The sequence below is a fragment of the Somniosus microcephalus genome, chromosome 3 (assembly GCF_052327205.1).
Source record: "Somniosus microcephalus isolate GS21.2 chromosome 3, FLI_Smic_1.0, whole genome shotgun sequence".
NCBI lineage: Eukaryota > Metazoa > Chordata > Chondrichthyes > Squaliformes > Somniosidae > Somniosus > Somniosus microcephalus.
Window position 1 is genome coordinate 290,022,264 of NC_140989.1, and position 17,265 is coordinate 290,039,528.

Sequence of the window (17,265 nt, forward strand, 5' to 3'; positions counted from 1 at the left end):
CACGGACTGCAGCGGTTCAAGAAGGCGGCTCACCACCACCTTCTCAAGCAATTAGGGATGGGCAATAAATGCTGGCCTTGCCAGCAATGCCCTGAAGTGTTAACCCCTTTGAAAGGAAAGGGACCATTGTGCATGTTCCTCCCTAGAGAAAGGCTGAGGAAGAAGGCAGACACTCTCAATAGCAGGTTTCCATGAGGTCAGAAATAAACGGGCTAGATTTCCCATCTATTAATTTGAAATGGCTCTATTTTTCCTCTTCTGGCCTAAAAGTTTAAGAAGTGATGCTAATTCCACCTGAGTGGTATTGTACCAAGAGTATTCACGTTTTATCATCATCATTTGCATCTGCAGGAGATGTGATACCTGTTGTGGTATAAACTCTTGCACTGTGCACTGTGCTTTTCCCTATCAGTAGATACATGTCACTATGTATCTCTTGTTTATAAACACTTAGTAAAATTACATTCCAATAATTTTACCTCTTCATGATGCTCCTTTGAATAGATACAAAGATTCAGATAATTGAATAATGTGGCTGTTTACTCTTTGATAAGTATGAAGGCACTGTTGATGCGATGTTGTATTGTATTGCAAATGCTGTGATCTGACTGTTTGAAAGTTTTTTTTTCAAAAAAGAGAAGCAAAAGTTGATATGAAAGTAATATTTCTGATACCAATTTTAGGTTGCTAAAAAGTCACTTAACATCAATGGCAGTTCAGGTCATTTTTACAACTGGGAACCCTTCAAGGAATATAAGTTTCAGATCCGCTGCAGCCACGTAAGAGGCAATAAGTACCAGAGTGACTGGAGCGGGTCATTTATAAACAAAACACCCGAGGCAGGTAAGTGCAATTCTGACATGTATTTAAATATTGGGATAGTGGAAATAAACTTATGTACTCAGCTATATCAAGTATATTAAATGTGTACTGCACACACATGTTTCTTGAGCAAAATTCTGCTGGACGGTGTGTGTGTGTGAGCATATGTGTGTTGGTTGGGGGGGTGGTGAGGAGAAGAAGAGATCAGCAGCTGTAGACAGCAAATTTAAAATTGTACACACTTCGAATTGCTTCGGAAGGAATTCCTTAATGTAAATGAGGTGACATTCACTGCCAAGGCCACCTCCTGCTATGGGTAGTATTTGGCTGCCTCTTTCCTTCCGGGTCTAAAAGCTGAGTCTAAAAGTTGTGCCGGTTGTTCTCCACCCCTCCCAACCGCACCCCCCCACCACCAGTTTATGTGGCCCCTTTGACCACCGCCGCCCCTTTAGTTTCCTGTGGTGCTCTCCTTCCTTCCTTCCCCCTCCACGCCACTTGCCACTCCTGCCTGCTGCTGCTTGACAGATGCAGCGCATGTGCAGGAATCTTTCTGATAGCTTTGCAAGATCGGGCACCATGATCTCTCAAACCTATTCCAAAAATTCCTGCCTACAGCAGCATTGTATCCCCTGTAGAGGCAGGAGGTCAGACAGCTACCAACACCGAATGACCAGCGCTTAAAAAGTGTACACTACTATCCCCTGGCGGAGGATCTCCCTGTAGTGAGGCGCAGGTGCAACTTTCAAAGTGAGAGGGTGTGGCAGTAATGCAAGCATATCTTATACTCTAGATTATAAAACTTTGGCTTCCCATGGCTCAGTGGGTAAATGCAGTGTGATACTGAGCCTTATGGGCCAGTTAGGTCCCAGGCTGAACCTCTGATCTGCACTGTTAGCTGATCTGAGTTTGAATAGTGGTGGTCGTGGCATCTCAGGGCTAGAAAGGGAGAGAAAAAATCAGCCAGTGTCGCTGCTCCTGACCAGTGTCCAGTGACACCTGCTGGAAGTACATGCATGTGGTTGTTGGGTGAAGATTGATTTTGGCCTGGATATAATGCTTCCTATGGTCAAATAGCCTTCCAGAAATCACTATTGTAGGGGATAGCGGGTGGCGCGTGCGCCCAGTCAGTTATGCCCCTGACTGCCTGTGAGCGGTTCAAATCGCTCCCACGCCCCTGGGTTCTAGACACCGGACTTAGGTACAGGCGACGATACAGAAAGACTCAAGTAGACAGGTGGTTCGGTGTAAGAAAACCAAGATCGTATTAAAACAGAAACGAAAACACAGTCTTATGAGAAAATTACTGGTAGAGAACAATTACAGGCATAGGGCTAGATTTTCAGTTGCTTGTGCCAGCAGTTAGCGCCTTAAGAGAAGTGATTTTCGGGCGCTATGCGTGTAGCGCCCGGGCGCAGCGCAGTTTGCGCCCCGCCCCAAATTAAGTTGCCCGTTAGCGCCGGCACAAAGTTTAGCGGCCGCCCGGATGCGCGCGCAGAAAATGACGTCACATCCTCGTGCAACGCCCTTTGGCCGCCCCGAATCCAAACTTCAGTCGGACCGCCCCATTGTGCGGCTGGCGTCCAGAGCGTTTGTAAAATGGAACGCAACACACCCTGGGGTGCGCAAATTAAAGGGCACTCCTCCTCCTCCTCCTGTTTTCCCCCCCCCCAGACTCTGCCTTTGAAAAAAACACATGCACCCTTCCTCTTTAAGAGCTCACTGGCACCAGAGTGTCTGCCGTGCGCTGCGCCCGAGCTCGGGTGTTGCGCTCTGCACCGCCGGCTTAGCGCCTAAAGATAGTAGTGGAATGCCTCTTTTAGCGCTCCACCAACCTCTTAGGGCGAAGCCACTGAATTTCCGGCAACGGGGCGCTACTTTGGGGCGGGCGCTAACTTCGGGCGGGCGCTAAGGTTAGCGCCCCAAAACTGTCTATACTGAAAATCTAGCCCTATAACTATATACTTATATACAGGGAATGGGGAACACACAGCACATCGAGGGAAAACAACTACTTTAACAATCCCCTTATCCTTATCCCACCCCAATACCTAATTAGATTAAGCTATGAGGGGCCAGGAATTCATGCTCACCAATCCAAAGCAAAACCTGTTGTTTTAGCAATCGCGAGTTTTGAGGTCTGAGCTGCTGTCCTTTGGGGTACTCCGTCGCCACGTGGCCTCTGGGCACGGTGCTGGAGCGGCTGCTGTGACACACCTTCTCCTCAACTACCATCGTCGTCTCGTCGCGATGGGTTCTCTTCTTCTCCCTCGGGCGGTTGTCGCGGTAACGTTGCGTCAGTGAGACGGTTAGCAGTTTTCACTGCTTAGATTTTCCTCCCCATTCTTAGAACGCCAGCATATTCGTTATGGCGTGGACACCTGCATTTAATGCCAGCTTATTTGCAGTGTTCAACTAGCCAACTTAGTCTCACTGTCCTCAGATATTTTCTTCCCCAAGCGTTAGCTTATAACTCGGCACTCGGTCTTAATTAATATGTCTTCTGCTGCCCTTCTCTGCTCTTTGTCGGGTCTATCTTACTCTTCGTCTCGGTTCGTCTCACCTCGTTTCCTCTGCCCTCTCTCGTGTCCTGGGTGACTTTGGACTCGGGTCTCATTTCCCTCCCCTGCTGTTGGTATGGATGTCCTTGATTGCTGAGAAACCAATGCGGGGAGCGAGAAGAGAACCCGCCACGAGGCCAGGGCTCAAGTGCGAGCGGCAGCAGCCCAAGGCCCGACAAGAGGTCAGAGTCGAGAGCAGAGCAAGAGTCAAGAGAGTGGTTGCTACTAAGGGCCTACCGTTATACTCCTTTCAATGGCCCCTTATCTGCGCGCCAAATCATGTCAGTCCATTGTTTCACTTTTGGCGGGCTGTTTTAAATGATTATACCAATCTAAAATAACTGGTTTTAGATGGCTGTTTATCGCACCTAATGGCCTGATGTCTGGGCTGTATTGTCATTAATGCATTTTAATCGGCCTGTCCAGCCTTGATGGCTTCCTTAAGCTGTTTCTGATTATTTATGCGGACAAACTAATGACCTCATGTTTAGGCCTAACTGGGTTGATCTGTTCCAATTTGACGAAAATGCATATTCAATGTTTGCTTAGCTGTCTAGCCCTTCAAACATAAAAGTCCTTTTCACAGAAGTGCATTTTAAGTTTCGATTTCCCAAAGCTGCTTGTTCTGAGCTGCAGAGTCCAGGCTTTTAAAATCTTACAGGCTTTTGGTCACGAGGTGCGGACGCCATCTTTGGGTACCCTTTTTAAATTGTCCATAGGGTCCCTTTTATTAATAACCTTGGGGAAATGTGGAAATTTTGCGAATCCTACACTCCCCCCGTGATACTAAAACTTGCTTGAAGTATCATCCTTACAAGGTGAGCAAAATTTACTGACCCTCCATAGTCAACCTTCCCCTGTAATTACCTATCTAACATACCCACGACACATGCACTTCCCATTCCGTGAAAATGTAGTGTACATAAGTATACATAGAATAACCACAGTCATTTACACACATCCAAGCACGGAGGGGGTCCAACACCTCTGCACCACTTGGTACACATACATCTTTATTAACAACGTGTCACAAAATCTTTATTAAAAACAACAAACAAAAAACAACAATCTTTAATCAAAAATACAAGGAAAAAACTCAAATAGGCGTATCTCCCTCCACTTTCACATAATGTTCCTTCCAGATCTTCTGGTTTCGGAACTCTAACAACTGACCTTTTCCCTTGCACTGGATGCAGACTAGATACAACACTATCCCTAACTGGCAAACCACGAGAATGTGGGAAGCCAGTCTGATCCACGAAGGGACCTCTATGTTACTGAAAATGTCCCACCAGGGTGGAATCACAATATCCAATATCTTAGCCCCTATCTCTACTGTTTTCTGCTCTAAAGTGTAAAAATGTTTCTGCGAAACTATAACGGCTTTGAGTATTTTGGTAAGGTGTTCAGGGAGAGGGGGAATTTCATAGCCAAAATGCGCTACATACTTCTGCAAATTGGTAAAATTCTCTTTCACAGTGAGGTGAACAGTGGAGGGTTCAGGAATGGGGACAATTCGCTCCTGGGCCACTTGAACTTCTGCCTCGGGTTTAAAACAGAAACTGCTGTCACTAACCGGACACCAGCTATGCTGTCCATGCTGGTAGTGGGACGCGCCTGTGGTGACACAATATGTCCCACCTATATATGCTACCTGCGGGGGAACATGGCCTTGTGCCATTGCCTCCATGGTACAATTTATAGGCTTCGCGCCAGCAGCTCTGAACCCGCACTGTGGTTTTGAATAGGCATTCAAGTGCTGGGGACACAGGATTATGTGTGCTCCCCGGCTCCGGCATCCTGAGAGGTCAGTACCTGTCATAGCGTGCTCCCACTTTATGACGTAAGGTGGGACCGCTGTGAAACGAATGTGTGCACCTCCTTGAATGACTCCAATGTTCTCAACCCTGTATACCGGCGCTGTCCTACCCTTGACCGGCATCCTAACTACTACTCCCATGATCGTGTGGTTGGACCGTCCACAATCCACCGGGACTGGGTAGGCTTCGAAGGCTAGCCAGAGTTGGCATGGGCTTAATGCATTCTCAAATGGATGGAGGGCTGCGAGGTGTTTGTTGCTGATCCAGGAGGGGACTAAACCCTGTTTTAAATCCTCCAGATTACTGCGGCCCTCGCCCAGTAACCATGCCCCGTATAGCACGCACACCTCATTCTGCGCAGCCTGGTCAGAAGCATTTCTGTCCTCCCTTATGAGGGCATTTACCGTCTTTGCGTGCTTCTCCACCTCCGCTATAATCTCCTTTTTAAATGGACCGTCATGGCCTGGTCCTCATGCAACTCTGAGCCCAATACTTTGTTCTCATCCATTAATATCTTCTTTAACTGTGATTTTAAACCATTTATCTGGGTCTGCAGCTCTATGTCATCCAGACTGTTGATGACAGAGGACCCAGTATTAAACACAGTAAAAACATCATTCCATACTCCCCTTCTTTGTCTCCCTGCATTACCCAAAAACTCGCGGTGTGTGGTGTACAGTTCGGTTTTGTCAACATTGGCAAAATCAAACTCATAAAACTTCCTGAACATGTCCTTCAATAGGGCCTGGTATAGCTGCTCTGTTTCTTTGGGGCACCACTCCGGTAAATGTACCTCGTGAGATTTAAAATCACGGAAGCTACCGCGTAGTGTACCCCCTGGTACAGCACCTGATCCATAGGTACTAGTACCAGCCCATTCCCTGGTCCCTTGGTGGTGGTGGTGGGGCACCCTTCCCTGTGTATCCTCGCTGCCGGCGCCGTGGGCGGGGGCTTACGGGGGCGGTTCACAAGCTCAGTGGCACTGACTGGGATCGGGGAGAATGGGACTGCGCACGCCTTCAGGCTGGTAGCCCACTTCATCCCCTCCCCGGCGTCTTGCCACTGCTGGTGGAAAATGATGGATATGCCCGCGGGGCAGACCCTCTCTGACTCCCACATACAGATATAAATCCCTTGATCCGGCTCCCACCACTTGTCCCAACACGCACTTAATCCTCCGTGAGTCCCTGTAATCATCCGGTGGGTATTGTTCCCCAACCGTTCCCACTCGACTGCAGGGTTCCTCATATCTTTGCTCAGCTTCCTGAGCCACCGCCACCTATCCAGAGGAATGTGTCCCTTGCACGTTAAACATATACGCTTCCCTTCGGTGATGCTGACCCTCGTGGTAACAACCCGTACCCGGGGGCACAGGAGGGAGGCCTCCCCGTACGTGAATCCGGTTTGGCTGGAGTACTGAGACGAATTGGACCCCAGCCATCCTGGCCACCTTCCTTCGTGGACGTAGACGGCGGTCTCCTCCATCTCCCATTTACCGCTTCCGTCGGTCGCTGTAGGTGCTCTATCTCCCGAGCACCCGTAGATGTGGAAGTCTTCTACCTCGCCCCGCTTTCCCAGGCTCAGTCCCATCAGGGTGAGTAGGATTACGATCCCCTTCATCCTGACAGTCTTTCTGTAACAGATACAAAACATACAGCCAGGTCCCCAAGAGATTCTCTGGCTTGGGTGAAGCATGGTCGGGTCTCGCGACCTCGACCCAAAATACACACTCTTAGCAGATTACTTACTTAATCTAAACTACCCATCACCTTATTTAACTTAAGCTAAACACCCGAACTTAAGCTAAGCACTTCAACTTAACAATATAAACTTACATTACCTAAACTGTGTACATCCGTCGCCCGGCTTCGGGCGGCCAGGCGAATTCCTGGTTGGACTGCGGCACACCGCTTCCCCTGGCGTGGCCACACTGTCCTTCACTGTTGGTCCCTCGCCGCCCATGGCTGCTAGCTGGGGACCTCTATCCTTTGACTTCCCCCTGACTTGGGAGGCTGTCCCTTTAAACTGGGGAGCTGGTGACCATGGCTTTCTCGGTTGGGGCATCCGTGGGGACATTCTAGGGACTTTGGCGGGTGGGGCTTTCTTGGCCGATGGGCCTTTAACCCGGACCGCTGTCCCCTCCGGTGCAGCCCGTGGGCTAGCCACTGCCGCTGGCCGGGGAACTTCCTCCCTAGGCTTGACCACTCCCGAACATAGAAACATAGAAGATGGGAGCAGGAGTAGGCCATTCGGCCCTTCGAGCCTGCTCCGCCATTCAATGAGATCATGGCTGATCATCCAAATTCAGTACCCTGTCCCTGCCTTCTCCCCATATCCCTTGATCCCTTTAGCCTTAAGAAATATATCCAACTCTTTCTTGAATATATTTAATGAACTGGCCTCCACCGCCCTCTGTGGCAGAGAATTCCACAGGTTCACCACTCTCTGGGTGAAGAAATTCCTCCTCATTTCAGTCCTAAATGGCTTACCCCTTATCCTTAGACTATGACCCCTGGTTCTGGACTCCCGGCCATCATAAACATCCTTCCTGCATCTAGTCTGTCCAGGCCTGACAGAATTTTATAGGTTTCGATGAGATCCCCTCTCAATCTTCTAAACTCCAGTGAGTATAAGCCTCAATCGACACAATCTCTCCTCATACGTCATTCCTGCCATCCCAGGTATCAGCCTGGTGAATCTTCGCTGCACTCCTTCCATGGCAAGAACGTCCTTCCTCAGGTAAGGCGACCAAAACTGCACACAATACTCAAGGTGCGGTCTCACCAAGGCCCTGTACAACTGCAGCAAGACATCCTTGTTCCTGTACTCGAACCCTCTTGCTACGAAGGCCAACATACCATTTGCCTTCTTAACCGCCTGCTGCACCTGCATGCTTACCTTCAGCGACTGGTGCACAAGGACACCCAGGTCTCTTTGCACTTCCCCTTCTCCCAATCTATTGCCATTCAAATAATAATCTGCCTTCCTGTTTTTGCCACCAAAGTGGATAACCTCACATTTATCCACATTATAGTGCATTTGCCATGTTTCTGCCCAATCACCCAACCTGTCCAAATCGTACTGGAGTTTCATGACATCCTCCTCACAGCTTACCCTCCCGCCCAGCTTTGTGTCATCTGCAAATTTGGAGATATTACATCCAATTCCCTCGTCCAGATCATTAATATATATTGTGAATAGCTGGGGTCCTAGGACCGATCCTTGCGGTACCCCACTAGTCACTGCCTGCCACTCGAAAAACGACCCGTTTATTCCAACTCTTTGCTTTCTGTCTGCCAACCAGTTCTCTATCCAAGTCAATACCTTAAAGGACCAGTCAAGATAATCCCTCAATAGTTTATTTTTACTTTAATTTTTTTTAAAGACAGTAATTCTTTTTTCCAATTTTCCCTCCCTGTGTGGAAGCAACTCACTTCCATGAAGCCCTTCAACACACCCACTTGGCAGAGCAGGAACGGGCTTTGAAGAATGTTGGCAGGAATTATGGACACAAACCTATGTTGTCCCACCTCATGGCACAGCTACTGTACCTCCAGCCCTCCCTTTAAAAAGGGTAGACCAACAGTAAATTTGTCACTTTTTTTCCCAAAAATCTTTCACGGGCTATTGATTATGACCCTCCCCCGACCCCTGGTTCTCAATACTCTATCAAAACATCATCTAGTGTTGTTTTAGGCACTGATATATGTGCAGCATTGTGGAAGTAGAACTTGGGCGCAATGCACAAATGCTGTCAGACTTGATGATGCTAATTGGCCTGGTATTTATTAGTGATGCTCCTTCCTCTTTCAGCAGCAACTTGCCTAAGTTAATGTCAAGTTAATATTGTTTGTTACCCTCCATATTACCCACTATAAACTTATCTATATACTACTTTGCCATCTCATTTTGATTTCCTGGTTAAGCTTCCGATGACTCTCATCGATGCCTCTCATCCTCAGCCTCATTAGAGTCCTGCTCCCCTGCCGCTTAGGATCTCCATGCAAGCACATGTGAATCGTATTCTGCTTGTCATGTAACCGGCAGGATAAAATCTCATGGATAAAATCAACCAGACACCAGCAATCCTGGCCACAACATAGAGAGAACAAAGGAGCCCTGCTTGAACTTCTGACTTCTTCCCACCCAAGATTTGCAATCATCAAGTGAGAGGTTGTGGGTCAGGGTCTGCAAATCCACTCACATTGGCTGCATTTCACCCTCATCATTATTATTGGGGAAGATTTGTGTCTAACCCCCTAAGTCTGTGCTTGTATGTATTGCTAAGGGTAAATATAATGAAAGTTCATGCAACAAGTTTTACTGCCTAGTTAACCTGCCACAGGCCATATGAAACAATATGTATTGAATGATCAATCAAAAACAATCTGAGAACAGCGTGCACTGTGGTAGTGGAAGACATTTGAAAGGTCATATTTCAAATACTTCATATAGTTAGCAATAAATTATGTTACTGTTAAACACCAACCATCCAGCAAAAATCATTTTTTTTCTCCCCTAATGAATGTTTGCAGAGCCGGCAGGAGTTTTAGATGCATGGAGTTTATGTGAGCCAGTTGATCCAAACAAAAACAGGACAATAATCATCTACTGGAAGGTATGTTGAGCACCTTACACCTGCCATTTTATTAATCAGCTGTATACTCCTCGGGACACAAAGCCATCAGCAGCAGTGTTTTTCACATAATAACTGTGGAGCTCAGGGAGGTAAAGTTCTGTAAAGCAATGTGACCTTTCTAAAATGAACAGTTAAAATGAAATATCGATGTGTACCTCCTAATAATAAAAACTAAAAAAACTATTCAAAAGCATTGGTTGGCAGCCGCAGGGCCGCTAAAGATTTCTCAATGGGGTCAGGCCCCAATGCTTGCCCTGCTCTTCGGAATCAAATTTCTAAAATGAGTTCTTAACAGGCGTTAGGCTCCTCATTTACATATTCAAAGGGCCGAATGCCTGTTTTAGGCTTGCCTAAAAACAGGCCCCATGAGTTTAGCAGTGATACCAATGCCTGTAGGCTTGCTTTGTGCACGTTTTACACCTGAAAAACGGGCGCGTCGCATACCAACTTCTACCCCCTGATCTCTCTGACAGGTAGTAAAACAACACAGGCTAAACTATGAATTGCTTATTCCCAGAAAGAAATATTCACAGAAACAGGTTATCATTAGCTAAAAATACATTTACAGTACTTAATGTTCACCAGTACATTAAGTTAGGAAGTTTTAGCATTTCTCATCAGTAATGTTTGAACATAAGTCTGTGATGAAAGCATCTTTATGTGAGAAATTATTCCTCACAAAATGCTTGTTGGCCCTCGACAGGGCAGCGAAATAGGACAAGGCGCATGTGTTTGGCTTTATGCCTCTTATCTTTGAAGTTCAAGCTACACAATGAAAGGTAAAAAGGTATCCTTTATAATTCATCAAAACTGTCTCACGTTCAATTACTTCCTGCAATGACAGACCAGAAAAAAAGAACTTACAGATGTAAACAATTTCAACAATGAATCTAGCCAAACAAGATTTGAATTAAGCAGACTTGGATCTCTTCAGTTGTTTATGTATTCTCCCTTTATGACTCAAAAACTAAATTGTTTCCTGTTACAAATTTAGTTAACAGAAGCCAGTTTAAATTTGTTACTGATATATAATGTTCCCAGAGAGTGAAATATATTCTTGTGAGGGTGCATCAGCAATGCCAACAGCCACTCAACCTGAGAGCCCCTGAGGCCCAAAGGAAAAAATAGATTTTTTTTGCATCTTTGGTTCCAAAAAGAGCCATTTAGCCATGGACAAGATAAAGGTTTGGGGTAATAACAACAGAAAAAGCTGGAAAAACTCAGCAGGCCAGGGCAGCCTCCATGGAGAGAGAAACAGAGTTAACGTTTCAGGTCGATGACCTTTCGTCAGAAGGTTTGGGGCCTTTCAGAAGGCCTTAATGGGGCTCTTAGCTGGCATAAATTCCACTGAGGCCTTTCAAGATGCAAAGTGTGCAAGGGTGCAGGTTTTCTAGGGAAGCTCAGGAGCGCCCCCCCCCCCCCCCCCCGATACTCTCGTACAATATAGAGGGTGGGCGGATAATCTGCCTATGCATTCACACACACACACACACACACAGAATTTAAGAGTAGTCTAAACAGGATGGAATATTGGTGTAACTGGGATCAGCCCCAAATTCCAGGACCCCTTTAGCAGGCTTTCTGTCCTCCCCAGCCCCTGCAAGTAAATATTGTGCAAGTATTCTTACCTTGTCAACCTTCGAGTCCAGAAAATATATTTCTCAATTGCTTCAAAGGCCTGCAGATGTGAGGGATTGCAGTGACTAACTTGCCAACCTCCACAATCATTTCAAACAGTGCTCCTGATTGAAGGGTGCCCCTCAACTTCAAATAGGTTCCTTTACAGCACCCTGTGTAATCAGACTTCCAGAGCAGCATCCTCAAAAGAAGCAAACCTGCTCCTGCTCTTGCTCCCGTCCCTTCTTGCTGCCAGCCTGAACTATTAGCAGCACTTTCAATTTGGCAATGTGCAGCTCTGCTTTATCTATGATCAGCGGCCTTTTACGAGATACTGACTTACAGGATATCCAATTCCTACTCCCCCTATATGTTTCATGCACACAAGCTGATCTGCTTAGGGAGCCCATGCTAATTGTTAAAATGAGCTGAAATGATGCAAGATCAACTCTCTGCAATACTTGCCCAAAATGTGTACGATGCATTGTGGTCCCACCGGCACTGCAATAGGATCACATAATCAGCTCCTCATGAAATTCTGGTCATTTTAATGCAAACTAATCTCTCTTCTGTATACCAGACCGATAAGACGCCAGTTGACCACTTCTTAGCACAAATGAGAATAAGCAAGTTATACTCCCAAAAAGAAACCCTTCAGCAGTAATTGTAATCTCTTCAAAACTTTTTGTCTTGAAAACCATATAAAAATTTATCATCAACTAGCAGACGAAACAGTTTTGCAGTAAATTAGAATCCAATTAGCAATTCTCTCCCCCGGCACCCACCCTCCCCCCAAATCATCTGTAGGTACTTTTAATGTAAATTTATTCATAAAGGGAATTAAAGCATTGTTACGTCCGTGTAATAATAAGAAAAGGACTGCAGAGAACGGTACAACAGGTGTTTACTCAACGTGGTTCAAACTGCAACTGAAACAACAGATTACTACTCGGCATTATATACAGGTGTGGTCACTGCCGGTACTACAGTATACATGAGCTGTAGAAAGTAGTTCCCCACTAAAAGGTACATACATTTCAATTCCTCCCCTTTTAGATTAACAGTACCATAACACTCATTTAACAATTAAATATCAAACTAATTACAATTAACACTTTTAACATGCAACATTAGCTGAAAATAGTCTATTTATAAATTCAGTCTTTGGGAGGCTTCCTGCGCCTTTCCCGAGTGTCTTGCTCTTGGTGCGGAGGCGATTCTGGCCCCCTGTCGTAGGTTGGTTCATCAGCTTCCGATGCTACTGTTTCTGGGGTAGATGTCGGGTTCATCACCAGGTACGTATGGGCGAGGCATGGGGTTGACTTGTTCCTGTGACTCTAGGATCTGGTCAGCATGGCGTCTCACGATGCTCTCCCCAATGTCCACTGTGTACATTAGTGGCCCCTGCCGTGTGCATATCGTTCCTGGTTGCCATTTCTCTGTTCGGTAGTCACGGGCCAAGACTGGTTGCCCTACATTGAAGCTCCTTGTCGGCTTCTCATTGATGTGCTGGAATTGCTTACTCTCAACATCTCTTCGTACATTTGGTCTGAGCAAATCCAAACGAGATCTCAACCTTCGGTTGAAGAACATCATGGCTGGGGCCTGGTTGGTGACTGCATGTGTCGCATTTCTGTAGGCTAACAGGAAATTGTCCACCTTATGCTGCAGTGGAATGTCGTCATCGCACATGGCCTTTACTGCTTTTTTAAAGGTTTGTACGAACCTCTCAGCCAATCCATTTGTGGCTGGATGATACGGGGCGGATGTGTAATGCCTTACCCCATTCCTTTTCAAAAATCTTCGAAACTCTTCGGACACAAACTATGGTCCGTTATCAGAGCAAATCTGCTCTGGCAAGCCGTTCCTAGCAAAAATGGTCCGTAGGACTGCAATAGTTTTCTCCGTGGTGGTGGAGGACATTTTGATCACCTCAGGCCATTTCGAGTGCGCATCCACGGCTATTAAAAACATTGAGTCCATGAATGGACCAGCAAAATCAATATGCACCCATTGCCATGGAGATGAGGGCCACTCCCATGGCTGTAGAGGGGCATGTGGTGGTGCATTTTGGACCTTCTGGCATCCTGAGCAGCTCTTTGTCAGGTCCTCGATTTGCTGATCGATCCCCGGCCACCACACATAAGCCCTAGCAAGGCTTTTCATTTTCACCCCTCCCAGATGACCTTCGTGAAGCTCATTGAGCACTTTCTCCCTTAACTTGGGTGGAATTACCACTCGGGATCCACACATCAAGGTCCCCTGGCATACTGACAGCTGTTCTCTTCTGGATGAGAATGCTGGCAACAGTGAGTCGCCATGTGCTGGCCATCCCTTCACCGTCAAATCATATACCCGAGACAGCGTCGGGTCATTTCGGGTCTCCTTCTCTATACCAGCGTTAGTTACTGGCAAGCATTCAATTATAGTCGAATTAAATATTTCGACAGGATCCACTGCTGGTGCTTCCTCCGCAGTAGGCATTGGCAGGCGTGATAGCCCATCAGCGTTTCCATGCTGTTTCGTGCCCTTATACTCGATTTCATATTGGTGCGCCCCTAGAAAAAGGGACCATCTTTGTAGCCGTTGTGCAGTCATCACCGGAACACCCTTCTTTGGATTAAAGATGGAGACAAGTGGTTGGTGGTCAGTCAGCAAGGTGAACTTCTGCCCGTGCAGATAGTGATTGAACTTTTTCACTCCCCACACTCGGCTGAGGGCCTCCCTGTCAATCTGGGCGTAGTTACACTCGGCTGAGGTTAGTGACCGAGACGCAAAGGCTACTGGCCTCTCTGAGCCGTCCGGGAATTTGTGCGACAGCACCGCTCCAATGCCATAGGGTGATGCATCACACGCCAACCGAATTGGTAGTGCTGGGTTGAAATGAGCCAACACCTCTTTTGATATGATCAATGCTTTGCTCTTCTGGAAAGCTCGTTTTCATTCGTCACTCCACTTCCATGGTACCCCCGTTTGCAGTAGGGTGTTCAGTGGGTGTAATACTGTAGACAAATTTGGTAAGAACTTATGGTAGTAGTTCACCAGGCCAAGGAACAACCTCAGTTGTGACACATTTTCCGGTGCTGGAGCCTTGACTACTGCCTCAATCTTTTCAGGGGACTTATGTAACCCCTCTTTATCAATAACGTGGCCACAATACGAGATCTGCTTCTGGAAAAACTTGCATTTGTGCCGATTAGCTCGGAGCCCATATTCCTTCAATCTAGTGAGCACCTGCTCCAGGTTGGCGAGGTGATCACTGTCATTTTCGCCCGTGAGCAGGCTGTCGTCCAAATAACACTGGGTCCCTGGAATCCCTTGCAGGACTTGTTCCATTGCCCTTTGCCAAATAGCCGGAGCTGATGCTACCCTGAGCACCAGCCGGTTGTATTGGTAGAGACCTTTATGAGTGTTGATCGTGAGGTACTGTTTCGAGGCTTCTTCTACCTCCATTTGCAGGTACGCCTGGGCCAGATCAATCTTAGTGAAGCGTTTCCCTCCAGATAGCGAGGCGAAAATATCTTCAATCCGCGGAAGCGGATATTGTACAGTGTGAAGGACTGGGTTCACTGTCACCTTAAAGTCCCCACAGATGCGAACCTTCTTTGGTTCCCCAGGCGTATTACTCAACGACCTCTTCATTACAAGAACGATGGGTGTAGCCCACTCGCTCCAGTCCACTTTGGACAGTACTCCTGAACATTCCAAACCTTCCAGCTCTGCTTCGACGGCTGGGCGGATCGCATAAGGTACCGGTCTGGCCTTAAAAAACTTTGGGCTTGCATTTTCCTCTATTTTGATTGTCGCTGTTATGCCTTTTAGTGTTCCGAGTCCCTGCTGGAACACTTCTTGTGCGTCAGTTAGCATTTTTGACAGTCGTCCAGGTGTGACGTCATCATCCTTTTTGGCATCTACAGTCAGTGCTTGTATGGAATGCCAATCTAGCTGTATCTTCCGGATCCATTCACGTCCTAGTAGTGGTGGTCCTCCATCTGGCAATACATATAGGTCCATTTTTGGTGTTTCCTTGCTGTTATATATAACGTTCACCCTTATTTTTCCTTTGGGGTAGACTTTTTGCCCCATGTACGTCTTCAAGACAATCTTTGTATCTCTCAAGGGTATATGTGAGAATAGCCGCTTGTAGTCCCTTCGGTTTATGACTGTTAGGGCTGATCCTGTGTCCAATTCCATTTTCACTTGGACTCCTGCTATCTTGAGCGTGACCCAGATAGTTTGGTGATCCTCCGTTTTGATCACATTATGTAGTTTCAGACAACCCAGCTCCTTGCTTCCGGAGTCTGTATCACTCTTCTGTTCATCTGAACTACTCTCCGTCATCTTATGTACCTTCTTGTACTTCTCCTGTGGAGATTTCTTGCTGCTGGTTTTCTTTCCCGACCTGCAGACTCTTGCTATGTGTCCTACTTTTCCACACTGTCTGCACACTTTGTCCTTGAACCAGCAATCATTATGGTCGTGTGTTGTTCTGCCGCAGCGATAGCACTTCACTGTTCCGTATGACATTTCATTTGTGCCATATTCTTGCGGTCTCCGTTGTATCTCTGCAGCGCCCCGTGCTGCTGCTTCATGTGATACTGCAATGCTGAAAGCCTTGTCCAGCGTAAGATCCTTTTCTGATAGAATCCGTTTCTGGGTTCCTTCACTTTGAAGCCCACACACAAACTTGTCCCTTAAAGTATCTGCTGGTCCCGTTCCAAACTGGCAGCATTTCGATAGCTTGCGCAGTTCCGTTAAATACTCAGCATTACTTTCATCTTTATGCTGGTTCCTTTTGTGAAACTTAAATCTTTCTGCTATCAGCAGCGGTGTGGGGTTTAAGTGGTCCTGTAGGATTGACACTATGTTTTCAAAATCCTTTTCTACTGGCTTCTCTGGGGTTACTAGGTTTCGTAGTAAGCCATATGTTTTTGCACCCATTGAATTCAACAATACCAGCGCTTTCTTGTCATCTGGCACTTCATTCGCCTTGCAGTATACTTCTATGCGTTCGACATATGTCGTCCAATCTTCGACTTCATTGTCGAACGCTGTGATACTGCCACTCTGGCATTTTTGGGTGTGGTTAGACTGGCTTAAAATGGCGTCTCCCGCGCTTTCCTTTCTTCCCCACTGCGGCTTAAAATGGCGTCTCCCGCGCTGCTGCCAACGCCGCTCTCGGCGGTCCTCGTGGCAAATGGCGATGCCCTGTGTGTTTCGTGCGCTGCTCCTGCGCTGCTGCCAACGCCACTCTCTGCAGTCCTCGTGGCAATGGCAACGCCTCGCGTTTTCCTGCGCGCCTCTCTCCCCCGTTGATGCTGCTCGGCCCTTGACCACCGGCTGCGCTCTGCTCTCTCTCGCCTCTCTCCCCCGTTGACGCCGCTTGGTCCTGAACACCGGCTGCGCCCTGTGCGCTCTGCCCTCTCTCTCTTCCCCCGTCGACGCTGCTCGGCCTTTTTCTGTGCCGCTCGGTTGGGCTGTAGCCCGTCGCTGTCCGGGAAGGGTCTGCGCAGTACCTGTTGCCAGCCCGTTTCGCTGGACCACCGTGACTGGAAAGCCAAGCCTGGTTCTCGACAGCCTCCCCTGCGATGCTCAAATCTCCGCTGGATGACTGGGCGGTTGGCCGTGGTCGACGCCCGTGCTTCTGGACTCGACCTTCTTCCACTGTTCTCCAGGAGCGAATCCCTGGGAGATGATGCAGAGTTGCAGGTAGGTTCGAACTTGCTCGTCGCCACTGTTACGTCCGTGTAATAATAAGAAAAGGACTGCAGAGAACGGTACAACAGATGTTTACTCAACGTGGTTCAAA

The 17,265-nt window shown here is 47.4% G+C and overlaps 1 protein-coding gene across 1 annotated transcript in view; it reads left to right on the forward strand.

Annotated features, from left to right (window-relative positions):
• The window catches only part of il23r (interleukin 23 receptor), a 146,793-nt gene that overhangs the window by 41,451 nt on the left and 88,077 nt on the right, over positions 1–17,265 (forward strand). Inside the window, exons 7-8 of the mRNA XM_085982739.1 lie at positions 684–843; positions 9,736–9,818. Of these exons, the coding sequence (XP_085838865.1) occupies positions 684–843; positions 9,736–9,818 (243 nt within the window). The remainder of the gene's footprint in view (positions 1–683; positions 844–9,735; positions 9,819–17,265) is intronic.